General features: G+C 38.9%; 1 protein-coding gene across 2 annotated transcripts in view; it reads right to left on the bottom strand.

Annotated features, from left to right (window-relative positions):
- WDR70 (WD repeat domain 70) overlaps positions 1 to 15863 on the bottom strand; it is a 290555-nt gene that overhangs the window by 265674 nt on the left and 9018 nt on the right. Inside the window, exons 4-5 of one of the 2 annotated variants that reach the window (XM_027605240.1) lie at positions 13651 to 13771; positions 3824 to 4019 (exon numbers count right to left, since the gene is read on the bottom strand). In XM_027605240.1, the coding sequence (XP_027461041.1) occupies positions 3824 to 4019; positions 13651 to 13771 (317 nt within the window). The remainder of the gene's footprint in view (positions 1 to 3823; positions 4020 to 13650; positions 13772 to 15863) is intronic. The other variant, XM_027605241.1, reaches the window with a different exon arrangement.

The following is a 15863-nucleotide window of genomic DNA, read 5'->3' on the forward strand; positions in this document are numbered from 1 at the left end:
AAACAAAACAAAAAAACCCACACACCCAGAAAACTGTTATTCAGTCTCCTAAAATGCTTGAATTACAGCCATGAAAGGCTAAAGCTTACAAACGAGCTTTGGAGTCCCATACCTAAGCATGTACTTCCCCGCACAGCTGTACTTTGGGTTTACTCACACACCAGTTCTATGTCAAAGGTCTGATCTTCTTTATCAACTTTCTATTCTAGGCAAGTTGATTTTTGCATCATCTGAAATCTAACCTTATAAATTATGCCTTTGTTCCTGCCATTTACTCTTCATACACAGGATGTGGCCTACCCCCACCATGCTCATCAAAATGTAACCCTCTACAAGGCTCATTCAAATTCCATGCCCTCCAGAAAGCCGCTCTTCTGTGTACTGATCTCTGAATTTGATCTCATCAGCCTCATCTTTCCACTTACCCCTAATAAGAAAACTCAGCCATGCACTAATCACATGACATTTCACCACCATAACATGTTCTTGCATACATTGAGCCTTCACTATAGCAATTTTCTGCCTGCTCACAACACCCTTCTTTTTTTCCACTCCCTGTTCCCCAGCCTCTTGTCAGCCTTGCAAACCTGTATTAATCAGCTCAGGTTAACATAACAAAATAACACAAGCTAGATGGCTAATCATCAGAAATTTATTTTCTCACAGTTCTGGAGGCTCGAAGTCCAAGATCAAGGTAATTTAGTTTCTGTTGAGGGCTTTCTTCTTGCCTTGTACATGCCCACCTTCTTGCTTTGTTATATGCAGACCTGACTCTGTGGTGTTTCTCTTCTTATAAGCACACTAAACCTATAAGATCAGGGTCCACCCTGGGGCGCCTGGGTGGCTCAGTCGGTTAAGCGGCTGCCTTCAGCTCAGGTCATGGTCCCAAGGTCCTGGGATCGAGCCCCGCATCGGGCTCCCTGCTCTGCAGGAAGCCTGCTTCTCCCTCTCCCACTCCCCCTGCTTGTGTTCCCTCTCTTGCTGTGTCTCTGTCAAATAAATAAATAAAATCTTTAAAAAAAAAAAAGATCAGGCTCCACCCTTACAACCTAATGTAACCTTAATTACTTCCAAAGAGTCTCATGTCCAATGCAGCCACACTGGGGGTTAGGGCTTCAACACATGAATTTTGAGAGTACATAAACATTCACTCACAAACATTCACTCACATTTGAGAGTACGCAAACATATTCTCACATTTCATGATCAACCTACATATAATCTACTCTGTGAACTACCCAAAATAAGTACATCTTTCTCATGTCCATAGCAAGTTGTGACCTAGATGTGAGCCTCTTCTTATTTCTGATTTATCCATATGTGCTTGAAAAGAAAATATGAGACAAGGGTTCTATATATGTTCAGCTGAAAAAACATGCATTTGTATTGTTCACTACTGTACTCTTACTGTTGTCTTAACAATTTCTGAATCTCCCATTATGATTGTAGATTTGTCTATTCCTCATTAATTCTGTCAATTTTCTCTTTTAGATTTATTTATTTGAGAGAGAGAGAGCGAGCATATGAGAGGGGAGAGGGTCAGAGGGAGAAGCAGAGTCCCTGCTGAGCAGGGATCCCGATGCAGGGCTCGATCCCAGGACTCCAGGATCATGACCTGAGCTGAAGGCAGTCACTTAACCAAGTGAGCCACCCAGGTACCCTAATTCTGTCAATTTTTGCTTTAAATATATTGTGTTAAATTCACAGAGGCTAAGGAATGCCAAATTTTCCTGGAGGATAAATTGTTCCCTTTACCATTAAGTAATGACACTCATTTGGCTAATTAGACTAATTATGACTTAAAGACTATTTTTGTCTTAAGTTAATTTTATAAGATTAATCAGTTATCTTTTGGTTAGTACTGTCCTGTTATTTTTTATTCCTCTTTCTCTCAACCTTTCTAGGTCATTACATTTTAGGTGTATCACTCGTAAACAGAATATATCGTAATTTTTAAATCTAATCTGAGAATTTTAAGTGGCAAGTTGAATCCACTTACATCTATTGTGAACACAGATATATCTGTATTCATGCCTACCACCTTATTTCTTTTTTATCTCTATTTACCCAGATTTTCCTCTACTTTTTTTTCTTCTTTCTTTTACTGGAATGATGGTGAGTCTTCTTCAATGGCACATTAAGAGTATTGCAGTGGAAGTAGTGCACACAGTAAAGGGGTGCATTTTCTGTAAAGAATCTTAAAACACATACATATATACACACATCTCATGTTTCATGTGAAAAAAATTTTTCAAAATTAAAATTAAAAGCTTTCTTTGATTAGGGGTGCCTGGGTAGTTCAGTTGGTTAAGCATCTGACTCTTGGTTTCCGCTCAGGTCATTGATCTCAGGGTGATGAGACTGAGCCCTGCATTTGGCTCCGCCCTCAGCATGGAGTCCGCTTGAGATTCTTTCTCCCTCCCCCTCTGCTCCTACCCCTGTTCTCGTGCTCTCTCTCTAAAATAAACAAATAAAAACTCTTTACAAAGCTTTCTTTGATTAACTATGAATTAACATAAATTGACAAATTTGATACACTGGTACTGAATAAGAATATGCAAAGAATGCCGATTTTGTGAAGTCACTGACAGATTTGCAAAAGCTGTTTCTTTTCTGATCGTTATTTGTTTCATCTCATAATCATTACTGAAAATAATTTACCACAGAGGAGGGTGGTATTAAAAAATGATCCACTCCGGGTGTCAAATACACCAAGTATACTGACGGTTTTCTTCATGTATTCTTTTACTATTTTGAGATTATACAATTTATTTCTATTCTTTGGCAATTACTCTTAAAATTACGACTTGCATCCTTAAACTAATGTGAAGTTAATTAATAGCTCTAGCCTCCTCCCAAATAATACAAGGCCTTCAAACTGAATGAACTGATTCCACTCTCCTATCTTCCATGTTATTGCTCACAATAATTTTAGATCCACTTTGTTTTTAAATCCCCCTAAATCGGGGCACCTGGGTGGCTCAGTTGGTTAAATAGCTGCCTTCAGCTCAAATCTTGATTTCATGGGTCCTGGGATGGAGCCGAAGTCTACGTCTCCCTCTGCCCCTCCCCGCCACTCATGCAAGTGAGTGAGTGAGCTCACGTGCGCTCTCTCTCAAATAGATAAAATCTTTAAAAAACAAAAAACAAAAAACAGGGCGCCTGGGTGGCTCAGTTGTTAGGCGTCTGTCTTCGGCTCAGGTCATGATCCCAGGGTCGTGGGATCGAGCCCCACATCGGGCTCTCTGCTCCGCGGGAAGCCTGCTTCTCCCTCTCCCACTCACCCTGCTTGTGTTCCCTCTCTCGCTGTCTCTCTCTCTCTGTCAAATAAATAAATAAAAAATCTTAAAAAAAAAAAATCCCCCTGAGGTGCCTGGGTGCCTCAGATGGTAAAGCAACTGCCTTCAGCTCGGGTTGCCTGGGATCAAGCCCCACACTGGGCTCCCTGCTCAGCGGGGAGTCTGCTTCTCCCTCTGCCTCTGCTGCTCCCCCTGCTGATGCTCTGTCTCTCCCTCTCAAATGAATAAATAAAATCTTAAAAAAAAAACCCTAAATGTATTCATTACTATTATTTATACTCAATGCTTATGGAGATTTAACAAAATGTCTATTAATTAACTCCTTTTTTCAAGACATTGCTTCCTGCTGCCCATTATTTGAGTTATATTTCCTTGTTCCTGAAGTACATCCTTTAGAGTTCTTTCAACAAGGGCTATCAGTAGTAAACTCAAAACTGTTCATTTGCTCTCACTCATGAATAACAGCAGGGAACTGATCCCTACACTACTCCAATGAATTGTTAAATTACTACTGAAATACTTACTTCCTCCTCCTCTGAATCACCGTCATCATCATCATCTTCTTCTACTTCTTCATAAAGAGGTGGAGGTAAAGGACCAAGGATATCTTCCTCGATACGATTACTTGGTTCTTTCATCATTTTAAGGGGTAAAGGAGGGCCAATTAATTCATCATCAGAAGAACCAGAACTCTCCTCACTCTCACTGCTGCTTGTATCCCTGAAAATACAGAAACAGAAACTCTTTGCCTCTGCTGCAACAAAGAACACACTCTAGAGATAGTACTGATTTCCCAGGAAACCCTGCCTCTCCTTTTAACAACTGAGTTTTAATTTTTATTAATTAATGTGTAATTTGTTAAATTTGTAATTCAAGCATTAAATGTGTAACTCAGATGTTATTTTATCTTAAGAAAGTAGAAGTTTCTTTTATCTACTTATATTAACCAAAAACATAAATTAAAGTCACAGTAATTATATGTTAGAGGCCCACTAGGGCATCCTCACTCATAAAGAGCCAGCAGAACAACTGGAATGTGGAAGAAAAACTACAAAATACGACATCCATAAGAAAGAAAACCCCCAAGATAACCAATGCTTCTGTTCACTATATCTGAGTCCAATCACTGTTTACCATAGGAGCAAATAAAGCCAGCCATGTAAGAAAGTTAATATTACTCCTAAAACGTTTCAATATATTTTCTGAAATACAAACGTTTTGTTTTAATTCAAGTTTACTGAGTTGCTAAAATGTTCTTTGTAGCATCCTTGGATTCTAAAACTATCTTACACTAGAGAGTATTATACTGATTCTCAACTGTTTTTCTACCCAGCACACCTCTGAACTGTTACACACTTTCATTAAGGTCTTTATCACACACCTCTAGGCATTCTGAAAGTCCACCATCCACCCTCCCTCCTACCCCATCCCAAAGGATTGAGAATTGCATTCCTAATTACATCAATTAATATCAAATATTTTATAAAACTCAAAGTATTATTACCTTCTACTAAAATATTTCTAGTATATAGGCTCCATGAAAGCAGAAATTTCTCTCTGTTGCATTCATTGCTGTCTCTAGCACCTAAACAATGCCTGACATATAACAGGCACTCAATATCCACTGAAGAAAAAAATGGGATTTTTTATTTTGATTTTCATCTAAGTTGAATACTGAAGGGAGTACATACTTATATACATGTTATCCGTATACAAAGGGTCCTATCTTTGCTTGGAGAAAGCAAACCTCCACAAAGAGAATTTCTCTTTGTTTTTGCCATGGTTTAGCTCACTGTGCTACATCCCCACAGGCCTTCTTTCAAATTGAATAGGTTAAGCTTGGTCCAGTATGAGGGTCTTTGCACTTGCAGTCCCCTCTGGAGCAGTGACTGTTAAATGGGCCTCTTTCTCTTCATTCAGGTCTCCTCAAGTATCACCTCCTCAAAGAGGCTTTACATGCCCCCTTTCTAAACTTTATCAAACACAGCCCTATCAGTCACCATTATCTTCATTATCTTACTTTATCTTTGTCATATACCTCACTAAATTATCTTACTTAACTGGTTACTTCGTTGTTTATAATCTGTTATCCAGTCTCCTCAGATACCCCACAACAATATGAGCTCAGAGATCTCATCTGACTTGCTAATTTCTGTAGCCCCAATGCCTAAAGTAGTGCCTACCCCACAACAGATGCTCAATAAGTAACAGGTGAATGACTGACTGAAGAGATTTTTATTAGTCACACTCCAAAATTTTCTCCCTTGTCATTAAGTCACAAATTCCCAGCTATACTAATTTAGAAATCACAGACTTTCTTAATGCAAAATTATTCAGAGCATAGAGAGCTCTAAATCATTAATCCTTAGCACCTATGCTTTAACTGAGTTTAACTATCACTGAACTAAGAACTAAATGAATCCAAGTTGATTTCACAGCTGATTACACAGTCCTAATACTGACACGAAACTGGATGGAATGTATCAGCTTCTATGCAGCTTCTAGTTCCATTTCTGTCTTTTTGCTTCTAATGTATACAAGCCAAAAAAATAAACAATTTTTAACATATTTTCAATTTCCAAAAAACAAAGTCCATGAAATTATGTCCAAAAATGTCCGTGACAGAAAACAGAACACATTCCATGTTTAAAATACTCCTAAATTCAATGTGGTACCAAAATATGAACCAGAGCCTGAGAAACAATATGTATCTGATAAGAAAACAGAGGAGTCAAAACCTAATATTTTTCTCAGCTGACTTTTAATTTTTTTAAGGTTTTATTTATTTGAGAGAGAGAGAGAAAGCACAAGCAGGGGGAGTGGCAGCAGGAGAAGGACAAGCAGACTCCCCGCTGAGCAGGGAGCCTGACATGGGGCTCAATCCCAGGACCCCAGGATCACAAACTGAGCCAAAGGCGATGCTGAACTGACTGAGCTGCCCAGGTGCCCCTCAGCTGACTTTTTAAAAGAGAGTTTAGCTAAGCATTAAATATGTAATTATACAATTTCAATATAGGAACTAAATTCCTAACAAAAAGTCATTGTTTCTGGTAACTAATTTCTTTTTCTTTTTTTAAAGATTTTATTTATTTATTTGACAGAGAGAGACAGAGAGAGAGGGAACACAAGCAGGGGGAGTGGGAGAGGGAGAAGCAGGCTTCCCGCGGAGCAGGGAGCCCGATGCGGGGCTCGATCCAGGACCCTGGGATCATGATCTGAGCCGAAGGCAGATGCTTAACGACTGAGCCACCCAGGCACCCCAATTTCTTTTTTTTATTTTATTTATTTGACACAGAGAGAGAGCACAAGCAGGGGGAGCAGCAGGCAGAGGGAGAGGGACAAGCAGGCTCCCCACTGAGCAGGCAGCCCAACTCAGGGCTCAATCCCAGGACCCTGGGATCATGACCTGAGCCAAAGACAGACACCCAACCAACTGAGCCACCCAGGCGCCCCTGGTACTAATTTCTTTAGAGGAAATGCAAATGTCTAAACAATTCCTACCTTACAGATTTGGAATATATCAATTATTTCTCTCCTATCCGACAGCTATATTTCATAGAATATTTCTTTCCAGCATTTGATATTTAAATGGTAACTTCCATCCATATACTATTTCTTTAAAGCCAATAAAAGTGGTAGTCTTAGATGACTTCCTCTAAACCAAATTTTAACAACACTAGGTTTTTTTTTTAATTATTTGTATGTTTTGTGGGGGTGTCTGGCTGCCTCAGTTGGTGGAACATGCAACTCTCAATCTCAGGGTTGTGGGTTCAAGCTCCACACTGGGTGTAGAGATTACTTAAGAAAATAAGATCTCAAAAAAATTATTTGTATGTTTTGTGACACAGACTCTTAATATACAAGGTAAAAAACTAGCCTGAAACGTGTTTAAAATAGATAGGACTGAATGAAATACAGCCAAGAGAGCAGAAGAGGAGGAGCACCACCTGGGTGGCTCAGTCAAGTAAGCACCTGCCTTCGGCTTAAGTCATGATCCCAGGGGCCTGGGATTGAGCCCCACATCCAGCTCGCTGCTCAGTGGGGAGCCTGCTTCTCCCTCTCCCCAACCCCCTGCTTATGCTCTCTCTCCCTCTCTCTCTCTCTCAAATAAATAAATAAAATTTTAAAAAAAGAGAGAAGAGGAATTCCAGAACCAAATTCAAATTATCATAAGAAATAATTTATATATAACAAGTATGCATTTAAAGATAGTGATGATCACCATGCAATGGTTGAATAAAATAAAACAGAAAACACACTGCTACATAAGAAGGCTAATGTGATTTAAAAAAATCCTGACATGCTCAATTTCCCTAAAATTCCCTATACCACTATCCTTTTTTCAGTGTCAGAATAATTCTGTTGTTGGGGCACCTGGGTGACTCAGCTGGTTAAGTATCTACCTTCAGCTCAGGTCATGACCCCGGGGTGCGGGATCAAGCCCCACATCGGTCTCCCTGCTCAGCAGACTCTTTCTCCCTCTCCCTACCGCTTTGCCTGCTTGTGCTCCCTCTCTCTCTGTCAAATAAATAAAATCTTTAAAAAATAAAAAAACAAAAATAAATAAAACCATAAAACTCTTAAAACAAGGAGAAAAAATATGTAAGTTGGACTTCATCAAAACTAAAAACTTTAATGCATCAAAGTACATTATTAAGAAAGTGAAAAGACAGGGGTTCTGTCTGGCTCTGTTGATAGAGAATGTGACTCTCTATCTTGGGGATTGTGAGTTCAAGCCCCACATGTGGCAGAGAGTTTACTTAAAAAAAAAATATTTAAGAAAGTGAAAAGACAGGACGCCTGAGTGGCTCAGTCGGTTAAGCCTCTGCCTTCAGCTCAGGTCATGATCCCAGGGTCCTGGGATCAAGTCCCGCATCAGGCTCCTGGCTCAAGGGGGAGCCTGCTTCTCCCTCTGCCTGCCACTCCCACAGCTTGTGTGCTCGCTCTTTGACAAATAAAAAAATCTTAAAAAAAAAAAAAAGTGAAAAGACAATCTACAGAAGGGGAGAAAATATCGGCAAATCATATACAGAATAATAGTTTAATAAACAGAATATATAAAGAACTCCTATAATTCAACAACAGAAAGACAAACAATCCAATTTAAAAATGGTTACAGGACTTCGTTATTTCTCCAAAGAATATATGCAAATGGCCAATAAACACATCAAAAGATGCTCAACATCATTAGATATTAGGGAAATGAAAATAAAAAACAATGAGATACCACTTCATACTTACTAGGATGACTACAATAAAAACATAAGAAAATGGAAAATAACTAATGGGAAGAATGTAAAAAAAATTGGAATCCTCATACCTTGCTGATAAGAATGTAAAATGGTGTAACCACTGTGTAACAGTTTGGCAATTCCTCAAAAAAGAAAGTTAAACATAAAATTACCATATGACCCATAAATTCCACTCCTAGGTACATATTCAAAAGAATTAAAAACAAAGACTCAAAAACATATACTTGTACACTAATGTTCATTGCATTCACAGTATTCAAAAGGTGAAAACAATCTAGGGGCGCCTGAGTGGCTTAGTCGTTAAGCGTCTGCCTTCGGCTCAGGTCATGATCTTGGGGTCCTGGGATCGAGCCCCGCATCGGGCTCCCTGCTCAGCGGGAAGCCTGCTTCTCTCTCTCTCCCACTCCCCTGCTTGTGTTCCCCCTCTCCCTGTGTCTCTCTCTCTCTGTCAAATAAAATCTTTAAAAAAAAAAATGAAAACAATCCAAATGTTCATCAACAAATGGATAAACAAACTGTGGTATACACATACACTGGAATCCTATTCAGCCATTTAAAGGAATGAAGTTCTGATAAAACATGAACCTTGAAAATATCTTACAAAGTGAAAGAAGCCAGACACAAAAGTTACGATTTAGAAATATGGAGGTAAATAAAAGATGAAAAAAAACTTAAATAATTTTCTCTGGGAAGCAAGAATTAACAGGGAAAAATGAAGCTTTATAATGTTTGATTCTGTAATGTGTATAAATTACTTCAATAAAAATTTAAAATATCAGTGGTTGCTAGGAGTTAGGAGGAGGCAAAAATGAATAGGTAGAGCACAGAGGATGTTAAGGGCACTGAAACTACTCTGACTGATACTATGGCTACATGTCATTACATAACTGTCCAAACCCATAGAACGTACAACATCAAAGAGTGAACCATCATGTAAACTACGGATTCTAAGTGATGATCACATGTCGGCATAGGTTTATCAATTCTAACAAATGTACCACTCTGGTGGAGGATGTTGATGATGATAAGGGAGGCTATGAATGTAGGAGGACAGGGGGTATATGGAAAAAAACCTCTGTACCTTCTGCTCAATTTTGCTATGAGCCTAAAACTGATCTAAAAAATAAAGTCTATTAAGTAAAATTTTTCAAAAAACAAAAATAAAGGGGCTGGGAAAACTGATTATCCACATGAAGGAAAAATAGAACTGGATGACAACTTCATCATTACCTATAAAAAGCAATTCGACATTGATTAAAGACCTAAATATGAAACACGAAACGAAAAAAACATAGGAAGCTGGGGCGCCTGGGTGACTCAGTTGGTTAAGCATCTGCCATGGGCTCGGGTCAAGATCTGGTATTGAGCCCTAGGTTGGGCTCCCTGCTCAGCAGGGTGTCTGCTTCTCCCTCTGCCCCTCCCCCCTGCTCATGCAGGCACACACTCTCTCAAATAAATAAAATCATTTTTTAAAGATTTTGTATTTATTCATTTGAGAGAGAGAGAGAGAGCACCCACAAGCGAGAGCACGATTGGGTGGGGGAAAGGCAGAGGGAGAGGGAGAAGCAGACTCCCTGCTGATCAGGGTGCCTGATGCGGGGTTCGATCCCAGGACCCCAAGCTCTTGACCTAAACCAAAGGCAGATGCTTACCCAACTGAACCACCCAGGTGCCCCAATAAATAAAATCTTAAAAAAAAAACAGGAAATTATTTTATGATTTCAGTGTAAGGACTCATTCCTTAAAACACAAAAACACCAAAGGGATGCCTGGGTGGCTCATTCCATTGGGCACTGGACTCTTGGTTTCCACTCAGGTGGTGATCTCAGGGTCGTGGAATCAGCCCTGCACCAAGCTCCAAGTTCAGCAAGGAGCCTGCTTCTCTCCCTTCCCCTCTGCTCCTCCCCCAGTGCACGCGCTCTCTTTCTCAAATAAATAAATCTTTAAAAAAAAAGAAACACAGAAACACCACAAAAGATTAGTAAACGATAACACATTAAAATTTGAAACTTCTATTTAAAAAACACCATTGAAAAATAAAAACTAATAATAATAAACATCAAGCACCTCAGTAGAAAATCTTGCAGACCATACAGTTCTTACTGTATCTTCAGAAGAAAAAATATATTTAAAAAAAAACTTTTAAAATGATGCACAACTACACCAGTAACCAGCAAAATGCAAATCAACACCATAAAGGTATCACTTCACAACAATCAGACTGGCAAAAATACAAATGTGTAACAATAATGGGTGTGGGCAAGGATGTGGAGCAACAGGAACTGTTGCACTCTGCTGGTGGTAATGTAAATGGATATAAACGCTTTAGAAGATAACTGAGCCAAATCTGGTAAAGATAAATATGTATTTAAGTCAAAGACCTACCAAGTCTACGACTAGATATATGCTCTAAAGAAACTTTTGTACAGCAGACAGTCACTCCGTCACTGCCCTGACCACTCCCTTGTGATGTATTCAATAAGCTTCTATGAAAGGAAAGGAGGGAGGAAGAAAGAGGAACTTTTGTACATATAAAACAGAGGACGATGGGGCGCCTGGGTGGCTCAGTCCGTTAAGCATCTGACTCTTGATTTCGGCTCAGGTCATGATCTTGGGGTCGTGAGATGGAGACCCACAATGGGCTCCATGCTCAGCACAGACTCTGCTTGAGATTCCGTCTCTGCCTCTGCTCCTCACCACTCCCCTTGCGCCCCCCCACCGGCTCTCACTCACACACACACACACACACACACACACACACACACACACACACTCTTTTTAATTAAATAAATAAGGTCTTTAAAATAAACAACAACAGAGGATGGCTACAAGGCAGTCACTAAAAACATATTTTATGATAATATAGAAAAACAGCAACCTAAATTGACTAGAAATTGGAAAAATTGCAGTATATTTCTAAAAGGAAAACCAAACGGCATCGAATATGAATGAACTATAGCCTCATCTGTCAATATGACTATCTCAAAAATATCTTGTTGTGGGGTGTCTGGGTGGTTCAGTTGGTTAAGTGTCCAACTCTTGATTTCAGCTGAGGTCATGATCTCAGGGTTGTGAGATCAAGTCCCGTATCGGGCTCCAGGCATGGAGCCTGCTTAGGGTCCTCTCTCTTCCCCCTCTTCCTCTGCCTCTCCTCTCCACCCCCCTAAAAAAATCTTGTTGAATAAAAAAAATTTTTTTTGAAAAAACACACTCATGACAGCATTAACAGCATCAATATAAAATAAGAAATCATATAAAACATCATATTGTTTAGGAATACTTATATCTAATAAAACTATTAAAAAGAGAAAGGAAGGATAAACAGAGTGGAGGAGAGAGAAATACGAGCAGAGAGAGAGGACTTCAAACACACTCGTAAAGCTCTACACTATGGGTATTTACTTCATTGTTCTCTTTACTTTAAGTGCAGGATATCTAAAGTTTTATATGTATGACATACTTCATAGCAAAAACTTTTTGTTTTGTTTTTTTAATTTAATTTAATTTAATTTATTTATTTATTAAGATTTTATTTATTTGCGAGAGAGAGAATGAGAGAGAGAGAGCACGAGAGGGGAGAGGGTCAGCGGGAAAAGCAGACTCCCCGCTGAGCAGGGAGCCCGATGTGGGACTTGATCCTGAGACTCCAGGATCATGACCTGAGCCAAAGGCAGTTGCTTAACCAACTGAGTCACCCAGGCGCCCAAAACTTTTTGTTTAATTAAGGGGAAAAACATCCCTGACCTTACAGTGTCAATAATCTTATATAAGAACACATAACAAAAACAGTACATGACAGTATATAATATGCTAAGTTCTATACTAGACATATAAGGGGAAAGATCTTAAAATATGCAAAACAATATGATATATGCCTTAGGGATATAGAAATACGTTATAATGTTATAAAGAGAGATGTGAAAAATATTTTAAGTTTGGAAAATTGGCTACTTCTGCCAAGAAGGGAGGGAGATGCAATGGAAGGCAGTTCTAAGAAGTGTTCACTGTAAAAGTTTACTTCTTGTCTAGTGAGTACAGTCTTTTATTAACTTTTTGATAGTCTTAAATACTTCATAATAATCTCATTTAAAATTTTTAAGTAATTTTGATTAATCCAGAAAAAAGAAAGTAGCATAATAATCTATTTGAGGAAAAATAATTGCCTAAGAAATAGATACCAAAAACATTAAAATATGATCAAACACATGAAAAAATGTTTGTACAATGAAATGTGATATAACTAAAGTTTTTTAAAAAGCTAGAGAACAAGAAAATATATCAAATCTAACAAGTTTATCAATATACATAGAAAGCATGAGGTCCAAATTCAAGTGGAGAAAAATAATCACATTTTATTTTTTAAAAGACATCAAAATCACATGAAAAAATGTATAGCCTTAAGGCAATTAAAATTATGCAAAAATTACAAAACTTCAAGATGCCTCAATGAAGAAAAAAGTTACTTAACAGTTTTCTCCTGCCTATATTTTTTACTGTTTTTTTCTTCCTAATATATGAAAGCCACTGGCAAAAAGGCCTTTAAAAGTCCTTAAATAGGGGTGCCTGAGTGGCTCAGTCGTTAAGCGTCTGCCTTCAGCTCAGGTCATGGTGCCAGGGTCCTGGGATCGAGCCCTGCATCAAGCCCTGCATCGGGCTCCCTGCTCTGCAGGAAGCCTGCTTCTCCCTCTCCCACTCCCCCTGCTTGTGTTCCCTCTCTTGCTGTGTCTCTGTCAAAAAATAAATAAAATCTTTAAAAAAAAAAAGTCCTTAAATAGGGATGCCTGCGTGGCTCAGTCAGTTAAGCGTCTGCCTTCGGCTCAGGTCATAATCCCAGGGTCCTGAAATCGAGCCCCGCATCAGGCTCCCTGCTCAGCAGGAAGCCTGCTTCTCCCTCTGCCACTCCCCCAGCTTCTGCGCTCTCTCTCCCTCTGACAGTAAATAAAAACCTTAAAAAAAATAAAAGAAAAAGAAATCAGTTTCTTAGAACAAAATCAGTCTTTATCCTTTTTTCTTTGCAAAACTACCAGTTTCATTATCTAAGATTAAACACCTAAATGGGAATGATAGTTTAATAGAATCTTTTTGAGAAAGTCAAGCACCTGGAAGATGATTTGGAGCAATCTCTGACTACATGTGAGCCCGATGATGTTGGTTCAATATCTTCATTTTGCCTTCTTAATTCTTTCTCTCTGTTCATTTCTTCCTCTTTTTCTCTTGCTTCTGAAAAGGTTTTTAAAAATTTCCAATAGTTAAGACTTCAAAATTTGTCAGGATTAATAAAGGCTAAAAATTAATATACTCAAAGAGATGTAATTTTGAGTGGTACCAGTTAACAGCAAAAACTTACCAACCTAAATACCCAAATTGGGAAAATAAATGAACTACTGTATATCAACATAAAATACAGCCAATAGGGACACATGGGTGGCTCAGTCAGTGAGCGTCTACCTTCAGCTCGGGCATGCTCCCGGAGTCCTGGGATCGAGCCCCGCATCCAGGTTCCTGCTCAGCAGGGAGCCTGCTTCTCCCTCTTCTTGCCGCTCCCCCTATTTGTGCTCTGTATCTCTCTCTCTGACAAATAAATAAAATCTTTTAAAAATTAATTAATTTAATACAGCCAATAAAAATAGTGATGGAAAATACAGAAATCTGGGAAATTAACAACAGATACGCTAAGCTAAATTAGCATGTGATTAGTGTATGAATGACACTGCACTAAGGGGGGCACCTGACTGGCTCAATCGCTGGAGCATGTGACACTTGACCTCAGGGTTGTGGGTTTGAGCCCCGCATTGGGTATAGAGATTAGTTAAAAATAAAATCTTAAAAAATAAAAATTTAAAAAAATAAAAAGAAGGGCGCCTGGGTGGCTCGGTTACGCTTCTGCCTTTGGCTCAGGTCATGATCCCAGTATCCTGGGATCTAGCCTGAGTTGGGCTCCCTGCTTGGCAAGGAGTCTGCTTCTCCCTCTCCCTCTCCCTGCCTCCTGCTTGTGGTCTCTCTTGCTATCTCTCTGAAATAAATAAAATCTTTAAAAAATTAATTAAATAAAATAAAAAGATGTGGAAGGTGATAAGTAAAAAATAAAGTATCCAAAGGTAAGAGTTTAGGTAATTTCACTATTATTATTTTTAATATTTTAACTATAAAATCAGAATTTTGTTCACTTCTGAATTTCCCCCACTGGATTTGTAGTAAGGGACTTCCCACAAAAATCATGAGAAAATTTCAGATTTCTAGAGTTATTTACCTTGGAAACACAAAAAAAAATTATCCAAAGAAATTCGATCTTTTTCTTCTGATAATGTCACTCTACAATTGGGGGGCACACAGGAAGGAAATGAATTATATGAATAGTCTGGTTCTCAACTACCACCACCCTCACTAACCTGAGATAATCTTTAACATTTTTTCTTAATAATGAAAAAATAATACACCTAAACAGTATCAAAAGGCACTTATTAATTGGAATGTTGTAGTCTTTAGGGTCTTTTGTTGATAGGATATGGAGGATAAGAAACAAGAAGATAACAAACAGATGTTTGTAACTAGACAGACTTTTATTTCAAACAGGGAAGATAAAACTCTACAGGAAGAGGTAAGGCAAACATTATAGCACTAGCTCATGTTGATATTTTTTGTGCTCACCACTGGGCTAAGGTGGGTGGGTTAGATAATTCTGCACTCTGATGCTGAGGTTGAAAAAAATAAAAACAAGGAAGATAATGCTAAATATAAGAGTGGGCGCACCCTCCTCCTGCTTCTCCAATCAATCCCTCCACACACTCCAGGGTGGGAGGGGCGAGGCTAGGGGTGAAACCACACTTGCACAGTCAGTCCCAGGCTCTGGTCTTGGGCACTTCTCATCTTAGTCAGTAAACAATACCTAGATGTACATTATTAGCCTCCTATCCGGCAGCCATTTCTTCCTTTTTCCCTTGCCAAGAAAACCCACAATTTTCTCCAGTTAAGAGGGAGGAGGTACTTCAGCAGATGCTGGGCCCCTCCCTACCCAGAGGGGTAAAGCTTGATTCCAAATCAACTATATTGCTCTTGCCAGTGGCCGTTTTCTGGAACTAATGTTCCACACTGATACCAGCCAATAAGATATGAGAAGTCAGGTGGAGGAACATGTGAGAAAGGTTTTCTTACTTCTAAAAATATATATATATACAAAGCAGTATCCTTTCAGCCTGTGGATATGGTCATCCGCATGTAACAAAATTTCACCTACAATTTCCAGTCATGAGGGCAGTTGGCTTAAACTAAGCCAATACCCTGAAACTGGCAAAGCAGAAAAAGGGGGGAAAAA

This window comes from Zalophus californianus, chromosome 5 (genome assembly GCF_009762305.2).
Source record: "Zalophus californianus isolate mZalCal1 chromosome 5, mZalCal1.pri.v2, whole genome shotgun sequence".
In the NCBI taxonomy this organism is placed as follows: Eukaryota; Metazoa; Chordata; class Mammalia; order Carnivora; family Otariidae; genus Zalophus; species Zalophus californianus.